This window comes from Schistocerca gregaria, unplaced genomic scaffold (genome assembly GCF_023897955.1).
Source record: "Schistocerca gregaria isolate iqSchGreg1 unplaced genomic scaffold, iqSchGreg1.2 ptg000769l, whole genome shotgun sequence".
Classification (NCBI taxonomy): domain Eukaryota; kingdom Metazoa; phylum Arthropoda; class Insecta; order Orthoptera; family Acrididae; genus Schistocerca; species Schistocerca gregaria.
Window position 1 is genome coordinate 151,138 of NW_026062139.1, and position 14,223 is coordinate 165,360.

General features: G+C 38.7%; 1 protein-coding gene across 1 annotated transcript in view; it reads left to right on the forward strand.

Moving 5' to 3' along the window:
* Positions 1–1,726: 1,726 nt before the first annotated feature.
* LOC126321790 (tetra-peptide repeat homeobox protein 1-like) overlaps positions 1,727–14,223 on the forward strand; it is a gene marked incomplete at its 5' end in the record, with an annotated part of 28,058 nt that continues 15,561 nt past the window's right edge. Inside the window, one exon of the mRNA XM_049994223.1 lies at positions 1,727–2,140. Within this exon, the coding sequence (XP_049850180.1) occupies positions 1,727–2,140 (414 nt within the window). The remainder of the gene's footprint in view (positions 2,141–14,223) is intronic.

A 14,223-nucleotide genomic window follows, 5' to 3' on the forward strand; every position in this document is an offset into this window, starting at 1 on the left:
TCATATTATTTATGGTGTCTGCGAGTTGTAAATATGTCTTATACAACTCGTAATTTAACTCTTGTTTTTGAGAGTCTAGGGATTTTTTCTCGTATTTTAACCATATTTTCTGTGCAGAATGCATTGCTTTTTGGGTCATGGGTGAACTGTTTTTAATTTTTACATTGAATATTTAGGTACCAGATTGTTACATTTGCATATGTTGTTGAAATATGTGTGTTGTATGGTTTCATGGACGTTCAAAAGAATCTTCTGAATTTCTGGTATGGGCCATGTGGAAATGCCTGGCATGGCCTGAATAACAAGTCTGTTTGTGTGGCCATCCTCTGCAGCAAGCATATAAAATTTTGTTTTGTAAATAAAGCTGCCTTTTACTACTGATAGTTACTTTATTTATCCCGTACACTTTTCACCTTCTCCTGTTCTAAGCCATCATCAGTGGGATTTATAACGATACAGTTGTGTTCGTTTTATATTCTTAAACAGTTAACTTCACAATTTTTTTAAAAAAGAGTAACTACTTACATTTTGGTGATTTGCGTTTCCTCACATCTGCCTATCTGCAAGTTCATGGCCAGGGATAATGACGTGTCCTGGGGTCAACCGAAAAACCACGGAATGGCTCCCAAACAGGCAATGTGGAAACTGATTCTGGAGATAGGCATTCTCTGAAGCTGACCTACATTGTGTCTCACACCATGGGGTTTTCTGGCTTTGGGAGATGGACTGGCATAACAGCACACACAACAAACTGCATATCATTAAGGAGGCTATGAATGTGTGGAAGTCTTCCAGGCAGGCCTCTCCCAGGGAATCAGTCATCCTCTGCCAGCTCTGCATTGACTATATGAGGCTAATGCAAGGTTAACTACTCTGTTGCGAGAAGCCACCTAAGTGTCACTGTGGGTTCCAAATGACAGTTGTCCACCTCTTGCTGGACTACTCACATTTAGGCACTCTGTGACAGACTTTCAACTTTCCCACCAACCTGCCTTCGGTTTTGGACACAATGACTCCACAGCAGCTTTAGTTTTACATTTTATCCGTGAGAGTGGGTTTTATACTTCTAAGTAGGGTTTAGTGTATCCTTTGACCCCTCTGTGTCCTCCAGCCTAGTGCTTTAGGGTTGAGGTTTTAATGTGTTGCAGAGTCACTGGCTTTCCCTTCCTATTCACGTGGTTGCCAGCCACTGTAATCTGCTTTCATCTTTTACTGTCTTCTGTTGTTTTCTTGTCCTCTTTTGCTCCTTTTAGTGTTCATAGTATGCCCTTCATTCTTATGGCTTTTCCTTTCTTTCTGTTTTGTGTAACACATTTCATCCGTTTTATTCTCACTCTTGTGGCATTGCTTTTTAGGAACATTGGTGAGGCAGATGAGGTGATAGCTATCAACATCAAGTGGGTTTTTACCGAATTTGAGCACAGGAATGATGGTGCTTCGCCGCCATTGCATGGAAAGACACAATCTCACCATAGCCAGTTGAAGATGATGAGAATATGTCGGTTGTAGTCAGATGAGAGATGTTTAATCACCTGGCTGTGGATGCGGTCAGGCCCAGGAGCTGTGTCGGTGCAATGTGCACAAGCACAGAAGAGCTTCCACTTTGTAAATGGGGCGTTATAGGATTCACCACAGCATGAAGTGCATTAGAGTACATTACCTTTCAGCCATCATTCCAGTGTGCAACACCTTGGGGGGTGATTATCCAATGCAGTGCCCGGCAAAGTGCCCGGCAAAGTGCCCGGCAAAGTGCCCGGCAAAGTGCCCGGCAAAGTGCCCGGCAAAGTGCCCGGCAAAGTGCCCGGCAAAGTGCCCGGCAAAGTGCCCGGCAAAGTGCCCGGCAAAGTGCCCGGCAAAGTGCCCGGCAAAGTGCCCGGCAAAGTGCCCGGCAAAGCGCCCGGCAAAGCGCCCGGCAAAGCGCCCGGCAAAGCGCCCGGCAAAGCGCCCGGCAAAGCGCCCGGCAAAGCGCCCGGCAAAGCGCCCGGCAAAGCGCCCGGCAAAGCGCCCGGCAAAGCGCCCGGCAAAGCGCCCGGCAAAGCGCCCGGCAAAGCGCCCGGCAAAGCGCCCGGCAAAGCGCCCGGCAAAGCGCCCGGCAAAACGCCCGGCAAAGCGCCCGGCAAAGCGCCCGGCAAAGCGTCCGGCAAAGCGCCCGGCAATTGCGTTTGTGTCGGTACATAACTCGCCATTTATGGTAACACCAGGGACAGCCATTGAGGCTTGGTATCCAAAGAGACATTTGATCTTTTTCCAGACTTGGGAAGACATGTGGCCTCCAATGGTGGAGACTTATCTCTCCCAACGCCACTCCTTCCGTTGTTCGATAAGGTAGCGAACACTGGCACGGAGCCATTTAAAGACTATGATGTGCTCCAGGGAAGGGTGCCACTTACGGGCTGTAAAGCTTGCAGACACCCCTCAATTGCTTGAACGATTTGCGGCGACACCAAGGGACTACCTTACACCTTGGGCACCCTAAAGAGCCAGGGATTCCGTTTTCTGTGACAGAAACAATTGTGCTAGTCATCTGCTCAACCATCACATCGATGTTATAACGTGGGGGAGATTCAGCGGTGACAGCTAACGTGAAAGTTACCCAATTGGCCTTGTTCAAAGCCCATCTGGGCAGGCATCTGTGTGCCTGATGCTGGGACACTGCCAGGAAGATGGGGAAGTGCTCACAACCACACAGACATGTGCTCTTCAGTGGAGAGATTGGAGATGTTCTGGGCTGCAGATTGATACGTCAATGGCCTAGTAACTCCCATGAGCCACACTTAAACATGTGGTGGCCCCAGTATTTAAGAGTCAGAGGTCGACTTGCCACAGTAAAGTTTCGACAACTCTGCCTCGCCCAGTAACTATTTTACCACCCCACAAGGGGTTATGGGCATTAAAATCTTCCCGAAGAAGGAAAGGTTTAGGCAGTTTATCAATTAGTGCAGCTAATACATTCAGGGGTACTGCACCATGTAGATGAAGATAAACATTGCAGACAGTTATTTCCTGCATCATCCTTACTCTGACAGCCACAGCTTCAAGAGAGTTTTGAATGGCCCCTGTTCACTACAGACTGAGTTTAGAACATAAACGCAAACTCCACCTGTCAATCGATTATAGTCACTGTGGTTGCTGTTTTGCACCAAGCATAATTTATGGAATTTGTTGCAAACAATGTACAAGGTTAGTGTATTTTGCTTATTTCCAGTCCACTGTATCTTATAGAAGAATGTTCTGAGGTGTCAAAAAACCTCACTTTCAGATACTTTGAAATGACAGGAAAATGTTATTAAAATTATTAAATGCAGCTCTCCACAAAGACACTGCAAGCCCTTATTCATGCAGTTAATAATACTTACAGTACCATTGTTGTTCATATTCAAAAGTATGTCTGATAGAAGTATCATGGATGAGTATTTTGAATTCCTTGATGACTAATAACCTCTTGTTTTCTTCTCATTGTCATTCATACATGCTGTTCTCATTGTTAATTTTAAATACTGTTTGTATATTCTTATTTCTTGAAGTGTACTGCTTGTACGTCAGAACTGTTATAGGGCACATCTAATACCAATCCATTAGTCCATTATGAAATTTTTTAAACACATTGTAAAATGTTAATTTCATATTATTTATATTAACATCTAGAATTGTGCTGTATGTATGCTGTACCTTATTATGACAATACCTACATCATGTATGTGATGCAAAGGATACTATGGTGAACAGGAATTACTAACTCAAATCTGAACACACTTTCTCTTTTTGTAAATAATAAAGAAAAAACACAAACTAGGAAGTGATCAGAAAGTAGTTATATGTACAAATTAACTTGGAATGTCAATGTAAAATGACTTTCTCCACATCACTACAACCTATCATGCAAAATCGTCCATGGAATGTGTAACTGACTAACTTTATAATGGGTCACTGATGAAGACAGAGTACTTTTGTCTTCTATTTCTTTGATAATAACACACAAGCTGTTTTCAAGGTTTGTTGTGTTGTTGTTGTTGTTGTTGTTGTTGTTGTGATCTACAGTCCTGAGACTGGTTTGATGCAGCTCTCCATGCTACTCTATCCTGTGCAAGCTTCTTCATCTCCCAGTACATACTGTAGCCTACATCCTTCTGAATCTGCTTAGTGTATTAATGTCTAGGTCTCCCACTATGATTTTTACTCTCCTCACTGCCCTCCAATACTAAATTGGTGATCCCTTGATGCCTAAGAACATGTCCTACCAACAAATCTCTACTTCTAGTCAAGCTGTGCCACAAACTCCTCTTATCTCCAATTCCATTCAATACCTCCCCATTAGTAATGTGATCTACCCATCTAATCTTCAGCATTCTTCTGTAGCACCACATTTCGAAAGCTTCTATTCTCTTCTTGTCCAAACTATTTATCATCCATGTTTCACTTCCATACATAGCTACACTCCATACAAATACTTTCAGAAACGACTCCCTGTATTCCAGCCAACATTGTCAAAAGCTTTTTCGAAGTCTAGAAATGCTATAAACACAGGTTTGCCTTTTCTTGATCTAGCTTCTAAGATAAGTCATAGGGTCAGTATTGCTGCATGTGTTCCAATATTTCTACGGAATCCGAACTGATCTTCCCCGAGGTCGGCTTCTATCAGTTTTTCCATTCATCCGTAAAGAATTCTCGTTAGTATTTTGCAGCTGTGAGTTATTGAACTTATAGTTCAGTAATTTTCACATCTGTCAACACCTGCTTTCTTTGGGATTGGAATTATTATATTCATCTTGAAGTCTGGGGGTACTTCACCTGCTCACCAGATGGTAGAGTTTTGTCAGGACTGGCTCTCCTAAGGCTGTCAGTAGTTCTAATGGAATGTTGCCTACTCCCAGGGCCTTGTTTCGACTTAGGTATTTCAGTGCTCTGTCAAACTCTTCGCGCAGTATCATATCTCCCACTTCATCTCAGCATTTTAAGTGTTATATATGGAGAAAATGGAAGAATCTGATGTCTTGGTTCAGTTACACGTAATATTTTTTTGAGTGTTTCATCTACCATTGGGAAAATGCTCCTCTCTAAACACAAATAAGTGTATATGCTCCTTTTTAAATAATTGACTGAAAAATCTGATTCCAGCTGCCTCATCCTACTTTACCCAGCACCTTCCTAAAAATTTCCCAAAACTTTTGGTACACAAATATATTTGTTCTCTTCTCATTAATATGTAACTCATACCCCTCACTCTGTTTTGCCCATTCTCACTCACTCACTACTACTATTAGTAGTAGCAGCAGTATTATTATTTCCTCTTGCTGTCACTGTCTCTGGCTTGCTCTATCTTACTGCTACTATCTGTTTCACTCCTTCCTACTGCTGCTGTATCTTCTCACTGACACACTGTCTCTCTTCTTTTTTGCAATTGTCACAGACTCTGTGTGCATTATCATTGGTTCTCACCTACTTCCACTTCCCAATTTTCTTCATTCCTCTCCAACTATCCCTATCTGCTTCACTCTTTTGCGTGCACTGTTCTGTATTCCGTTGACACTGTGTTCCTCTCTTTCTGTAACACTGCCCTTGTCTCCTATGTTATTTTCGTGCAACAACCACTGTCTGCTATATTCCAGTACTTACTACATTCCCATCTCTTTCCCATTGCCACTGTCTGCTTACTTCTCAGCATAAAAAAGCATGAATGTGTTTGTATACCAAATTTTTTGGAAATTTTTTAAAGGTGTTGAGGAACATAGAATGAGGCAGCTACAATGCCACCTTCCTGTCAGCATCTTTGAAGAAGGAGCACAATTGCCTGTTTTAAGTGCTACAGCTTGTTGTCTTCATTTTCCTCCTACAGGCAGGAATATGTCTTTTGAAAGGAACTTTATGGGACAGTAAAATTTTGATTGTTTATTTATCTGAGACCGAAATAACTTAAATACTGGAGATGCTGAGTTGCAGACAGACACAAGAAAGCCTCAAACAAGTAAGTTCTCAGCAAAAAGGCCTTCATCAGCATTCCAATGAAGGGCTTCTTGCCTGAAAGTTTACTTGTTTGACACTCTTTTGTTACGCCTACCTGCAGCTCAACATCTCCCCTACATTGTGAGTATTAATCTAACCTTTTCATAATACTGTCATTAGTCCATCATGGATTTTCCATTGTTTGAAATAGCTGAAAACTAATTTCACCTCATACTGAAATTTACATGCAGAGAGATTCTGCATGTGCTTCAGTAACACAGCACTCAGTTCCCAGAATCCTGACGATATGTAATGGAGAAACTTAATAACATATTTATTGATGCTATGTCACATAAATTACATTTTTGACTCAAACAGGATATTATATGGCTATTTAACATTTTCTATTGTGGTATCTTCGAACTACTTTACCACAGAAACTGATAAATACATACAAGAAATTTATATGGTTACTCAGCATAGGGATCTTAGGAATATGTTGTAAGAATTTCAGCCATTTGCTGTGTACAGTCATCTTGGAAACTTTTCCTCAGTTCCAGTATCCAAAACTGATGTTTTAGAGTGATTGAAGATTTTTGAAAATGGGGAAATAGCACTTCCAGATAAACTCTTTGATAAGATACTGTTTAAATGTAAACAATTTGCTGCAGTTAGATTTTTAGTTATGCATCGCTGACAGCAAAAAATGTGAAAAATGCTTTCTTCAATTTTCTCAGGAACAACACAAGAACTAAACGGCACCTCCATAAACCACTTCAGGTTCACCATACACAATATCGAATTTGAAAAAACTCACCATGTGGTTCATCAATGTAATACATAATGTTAACTTTTTGATAAAGTAACAACACTGTAGATAAAGGCTCTTCCCAGACAGCACATACAGACTAAATACTTGATGCTCTTGAGGTTTCATTTTGTAGGAAAATAAATTCATGATTTTCTGTGATTTCATGTTCCTATTGATACAAAAGACCATGCAGCACTAAGTTCCTGCTATGGGGAAAATCTGACTTTTAGAATCACTTAATATTTCATCAAAATTGTTTTGTCTACATGTACATGTACATGTACATGTACATCTACATCTACATCTACATCTACATGGGTACTCTTCAAATCACATTCAAGTGCCTGGCAGAGGGTACATCGAACCACCTTTGCAATTCACTACTATTCCAATCTCTTATAGTATGCAGGAAGAATGAACACCTATATCTTTCTCTACCAGCTCTGATTTTCCTTATTTTATCATGGTGATCATTCCTCCCTATGTAGGTCAGTGTCAACAAAATATTTTTACATTCAGAGGAGAAAGTTGGTGATTGGAATTTCGTGAGAAGATTCTGTCATAAAGAAAAATGTCTTTCTTTTAATGATTTTCAGCCCAAATCCTGTATCATTTATGTGACACTCTCTCCCATATTTCACAATAACACAAAATGTATTGCCTTTCTTTGAACTTTTTCAATGTACTCTGTCAGTTCTATCTGGTAAAGATCCCCACTCTGTTCAGCAGTATTCTAAAAGAGGATGGACAAGCATAGTGTAGGCAGTTTACTTATGGGTACGTTACATTTTCTAAGTATCATGCCAATATAATGCAGTCTTTGGTTAGTCTCCTGCACAGCCTTTTCCATGTGTTCCTTCCAGTTTAAGTTGTTCATAATTGTAATATCTAGGTATTTAGTTGAATTTACAACTTTTTGATTAGACTGATTTATCATGTAACTGAAGTTTAACGAGCTCCTGTTAGCACTCATGTGGATGACCTCACACTTTTCATTATTTAGGTTCAACTGCCACTTTTTACACAATCTGATATCTTTTCTAAATCATTTTGCAGTTTATTTTCATCTTCTGATGACTTTATTAGTCGACAGATGACAACGTCATCTGCAAGATTGTCTCCTAAATCACTTATATAGATAAGGAACTGCAAAGGTCCCATAACACTACCTTGGGGACTGCCACAAACCCCTTCTGTTTTCCTCAATGACTTTCCATCAGTTACTATCAACTGTGACCTCTCTGACAGGAAATCACAAATCCAATCACATAACTGATATGATATTCCATAAGCACGCAATTTCACTATGAGCTGCTTGTGTGTGACAGTGTCAAAATCCTTCTGGAGATCCAGAAATATGGAATCAATGTGAAATCCTTTGTCAATATCACTCAGCACTTCATGTGAATAAAGAGCTAGTTGTGTTTCAAAGGAATGATGTTTTCGAAACCCATGTTGATTGTGTGTCAACAGACCATTTTCTTCAAGGTAATTCATAATGTTCAAACACAATATATATGTTCTTAAATCCTGCTGCATATCAACATTAACGATATTGGACTGTAATTAAGTGGATTATTCATATTACCTTTCTTGAATATTGATGTGACATGTGCAACTTTCCAGACTTTGGGTACAGATCTTTTATCAAGCAAACAGTTGTATATGATTGTTAAGTATGGAGCTAATGCATGAGTATACTCCAAAAGGAACCTAATTGGTATACAGTCTTGACCAGAAAACTTGCTTTTATTAAGTGATTTAAGTTGCTTCACTACTCTTGGGATATTTACTTCTACATTACTCATGAATAGGACTGGGGAGCAGAGAAGTTTGTGGCACAACTTGACTAGAAGAAGGGATTGGTCGGTAGGACATGTTCTGAGGCATTAAGGGATCTTCAATTTAGTATTGGAGGGCAGCGTGAAGGGAAAAAATCGTAGAGGGAGACCAAGAGATGAATACACTAAACAGATACAGAAGGATGTAGGTTGCAGTAGGTACTGGGAGATGAAGAAGTTTGCACAGGATAGAGTGGCATGGAGAGCTGCATCAAACCAGTCTCAGGACTGAAGACCACAACAACTTCAACAACAACAACAACAACAACAACAACATTACTCATGTTGACAGCTGTTCTTGATTCGAATTCTGGAATATTTCCTTCATCTTCTTTTGTGAATGTATTTCAGAAGGCTGTGTTTAGTAACTGTGCTTTGGCAGCACTGTCTTTGATAGTATCTCCATTGCTATCATGCAGAGAAGGCATTGATTGTTTCTTGCCACTAACATACTTCACATACAACCAGAATCTCTTCAGATTTTCTGCCAGGTTTTGAGACAAAGTTTTGTTATGAAAACTGTTATAAGCATCTCGCTTTGAAGTCCGCACTAAAATTTGAGCTTCTGTAAAAGATCGCCAATCTTGGAGATTTTGCGTCTGTTTAAATTTGGAATGTTTGTTTCATTGTTTCTGCAACAGTGTTCTAACCCATTTTGTGTGTTGGCAGTTAATATGGAGGGAGTGCCTTTTCTTGTTTCTGTTGTGCAACACTTGCTGGCACCCAAACAAAGCAGAAGTTGATATAAATTAAAGATAATAATGACTTTTAGTCATTAAGGGCATCTACAAAGGCAGAAATAGCACATAGTGAGCTGGAAGAATCAGATCTTACATATTGTATTTGTAGATGCAGAATCAGAAACAGAAGATACCACTAGAGAAAACTTTTGCTCCAGGTGATGGTACAATTGGTAAGGCAAGTACATCTGTGTTTCAGTTGACTGTAATACCAGTCATTTATTCTACAATTTCATATTATGAACAATATTCACAAATTCATTTCCATTTGTGACTTCCAAATACTGATTAAACATTCTTCCTCTGTACAGGCACGATAATGGTACGGACTGTCAGTCACCATCAACAGCACCTCATCATCTCTATGGACAGTGAGCGAGATTGGTTAGAAATACAAAATTAGCCACATCTGCCAATGTTCTTGGAAGAAGAGGGTGTAGCCTCATGATTTTTCAATGAGGCTGGGGAAAATAAAATAATCTAACTGAAATGGGTTGGCTCACTTATAATATTACTGTAACAACGTAATGTTAAGACAATCTATAAATATATTCTGTAAGGCATAAATTGGCTGCAGTAAAGTGATACAATCATAAACCAATGTCAAATAACAGCCCATTATTTACATGCAATATTTGGGATGATAAAAAAATTCAATTCAGGAAGGAAGCAGAAGAAGAAAGAGAAAATGCAGAGAAATAATCTTTGTTAATGTCAACTTAGTAGAGAAGAAATATGTGAGATGAGTAAATTATTAGTCAAGTACTTGAGGTCTTGCTTCAACAAACTGGCAACCTTTCTACAATGACAGCTTAAAGGCATACTTGAAATTATCTATTCACCGAGAAATTTGCACCCAAATTCAGCTGCAATCAGGAACGCTCAGCTACTTTAAGCAGAGAAAGCATTTGGCTACTTTTAGCAGCAGGTTAAAAAATGTACAGGTATGAAGGGAGACACTAATATATCATGCCTTTGGGTGTATGGTTTATTGAATGTAAGATGAACTTTGGTTGTGTTTTTATTCGAGACGAATGCAGAGCTACACATGGAGTATGTACAAACATGTACCTATAGATGATGATGTAGTACTTTCTAATTCTTCTGAGGAGAAGAATGGTTTGGTGTCTTTACTGCAGCAGAGGAAATGTTGGGAATTTCAAATATGGGTACAACCAGTACTTTTGTTCACGATACCTCCGCAGGTCAACACAAAGAACTACTTGATTTTAAGGATCCAGGTATCTGGCCAGTGAGGGGTTTCATCTGCAGAAAGATGCCATGCCGTTGAAAAATTATGAAGCAAAGACAGATCTGATGCAGACATAAGCAATTCTCAAGGAGACAGAAGGAAACAGAAGACTGATTTTAGAAAAAGCTTCTTAATGTATAAATTCTTTGTTGACCAAAAATAAATAAAAAATGCTTTGTTTTGCATATCAGGCAAAGTATTTATAGGTAACTTATCTGTTTCCCATGTGGTTAACTAAGGTCTCACTCAGTGGAAAAAGTTAAATGAATAGGTTACACAGCACAGAAATGCATTGAGCCACAAAAAATAGCTTTGCTCTTCGTAAGCATTGGAGATATCTTGAAATAAAGTTCGCATTGAGAAAGAGCTGTAGCAACAAATATCAGAGATGAGGAAGCATTGGAAAACAGTTTTAGCTGTCAGTCTTGAAGTGCTTCTGCATTTGCCAAAGCAGAGCAGCCCTTTCAGAGGTTTAAATGAAAGCCTTTACTTTTGTGTGGCAAAATTAGTGACTTTCTTAAACACCATTGACTCAATTGTCTTGCCACTACCTCACACTGATGGTGCATGCAAGATGTCATGAAAAAGGTCATCAAAGATGAAATTTTGGTAATAAATGGAGCCAAAAAAGGGATCAAATAGTGAGTGATGTTAAAATAACAAGATAATTTTTATTATCTTTTGTTATACTCCTGACGTTTTGAGCAGATGTCACAAATTATCAAATATGTAAAATTTAATTAGAGTGGTACAGATTTCTGTAAAAACTTCACTGACATTTTAACAATAGGAGATAAGATGGGCCAGGTGCTTTTCGAGGTAATACTGCAGAAAATCAAAAGTGATGGGTTGGATGTTTAAAATTGTTGAGGCCAATCTTACAACAATGGTACTAAAATGGCTGGAAAATGTAGAGATATTCAATTGTGTTTGCAAGAAAATATGTTAGCATACTACATGTCATGCACTGCACATTCATTAAATTTGACTGAAGAAAACACTGCAAGTGCATAGAAAGTTATTTAGGATAGAAAACATCTTTATTTATTCTTTGTATCACCTAGTAACAGATGGAAAATTATGCTGAAGTATGTGCCATTTATCTCTGAATTTACCATAATTCTAATAGATGGCCAACAAAGAGAGAATCTGCAACAGTTGTGTAAAATCATCTTTATAAGGTACTCAGGGCTTTAAATTAGCTTTTATCTTGTACATCATCTATCACTGAGATGAAAACAGAAGCTACAAAGCTTCTGAAAAATGTCATTACTTTTGAATTTATTACATCTCCTTGTTCTTGGTTCAAGCACCTAGCAAGAACTGATACTGCAAACAAAAGATAACAAAAATAAATTGCCAACACTGACCCATCTGACAAGCATGTCACAAATTTATTGAGGTGTTTCAGAAAACCAAAATTTTAATAGATATAATCGAAGAACCTAAGACCATAGCTGGAAAATTTCACTTTGGATCCTCAATTCAAGGAATTGTGGGAACTGAAATAGAAGAGGATAGTCAATAAATAATGTTAAGACGACAGCTCATATTGGATACGTGAAAAACGTTCCATAACATAGTCTAGAAATAATAGACAGATCTTTAGTGAACATAGGGACAGGTTTTGTGCATCAAAGAACATAAAGAATTTGTTTGGGCTTCTACATGGGGCTCAGCTGCAGACATTAAATGATGATGACGATGTTCAGGAAATGAAGTTAGTGGATATTAATAATAACCCCCTTGATAAGGATGAATTAATAACAGAACTGCAAGGTTTTAAATAATATACTCTTAGTTTACAGCCAACCATGAAAATACCAAACTCTGAAAAAACTTCGACCTCAATTTCTAAAAATGGACTACAGGAAGAATATCCAAATGTGACAATGGCTCATTTGTAAGGGCTTTTTTGCATCAATCCCCATTTCAAACTTAGCAAATGATAAGAGTTTTTGTATTGTGTGGTGACTGTCAATAGCAGATAGACTATCTAGAATAGATGTTCCTAACCTTTCTTAGACCATTACCCCTGAGTGCAAACAGACATTAGCTACCATGGCCCCTGGCATCTGCTGACCCCCCACCCCACCCCACATTATCACCAACTACAGCACGTTACTAAACTGTAAAATGAAAGACTTTCACTGGAACACTTATTTTCAAAATGATGAATAACATACGAATTCATGGTGTATCACAAGTGATTTCCACAATTCCTTCTCAGATAAGAAAACCAACTATCCACAGTGAGCGTAGATACTGTTACAAGTCATACTTATCCTTTATTACTCCTCTCCATTGTGGCACTTGATTGACCTGAGCACTGCAACTGCATTTAAAATCAAACAAATTCAGATGTGTGCACTATACTGGCTGTTTGTAAACCACTTGATTGCTGTGCCCCTTGCTTCTGACCTGACAGATGCTGGATGACTTCAGGCTGTTAATGCTTTTTGTCTAACTACTTAAATAATGATAATAATAATAACAACAATGTTTACAGCATTATAGTACAGCTTATGTTACTGCTGTTTAGCTGTGTTGTGCTGCAAAGTAATTCATTTATTTGTTCTGAAGTGAGTAATGAAGCAATTTATGGGCTACTGTAGGTACTACCTAAAACTTGAAGAAGAAGAAGAAGAATAAGAAGATTTCTTCAGATATTTAGCCTTTGTTATGAATATGTCTTCACTTTTTTCATAAGCCATGTAATGAACAAAGCACAGGATATATACGTAGTGGGTGGACTATGTGTGGAACCTGTAACCTCCACTGCATAAATGCCAAAAATTGAGATAGAGTAATTATTGGTATCATATGTTAAATATTAGGGTCTTACAACATTGTGATGATGCTAATGATCTTTTGAAAATAACCGACATAGAAATATTTAAATTGCTTAATCTTTAGCCATCAGAAAATTTCATTTTATCCTACTGGGAGTAATTAACCCCAGGTTGAATACCACTGATTTAGAGAGTGCCTAAACTACATCTCCATGACTACTCTGCAATTCACATTTAAGTGCTTGGCAGAGGGTTCATCGAACAACAATCATACTATCTCTCTACCATTCCACTCCCTCACAGCGCGTGGGAAAAATGAACACCTAAACCTTTCTGTTCGAGCTCTGATTTCTCGTATTTTATTTTGATGATCATTCCTACTTATATATGTTGGGCTCAACAAAATATTTTCACATTCAGAAGAGAAACTTTGTGACTGAAAATTCGTAAAAATATCTTGCCGCGACAAAAAATGTCTTTGCTGTAATGACTTCCATCCCAATTCGCGTATCACATCTGCCACACTCTCTCGCCTATTACATGATAATACAAAACAAGCTGCCATTTTTTGCACCCTTTCAGTGTCCTCCGTCAATCCCACCTGGTAAGGATCCCACACCGTGCAGAAATATTGTAACAGAGGACGAACGAGTGTAGTGTAAGCTGTCTTTTCTGTGGACTTGTTGCATCTTCTAAGTGTCCCACCAACGAAATGCAACCTTTGGCTCACCTTCCCCACAATATCATCTATGTGGTCTTTCCAACTGAAGTTGTTCATAATTTTAACATCCAGGTACTTTCTTTAAATTGACAGCCTTGAGAATTGTACTATTTATCGAGTAATCGA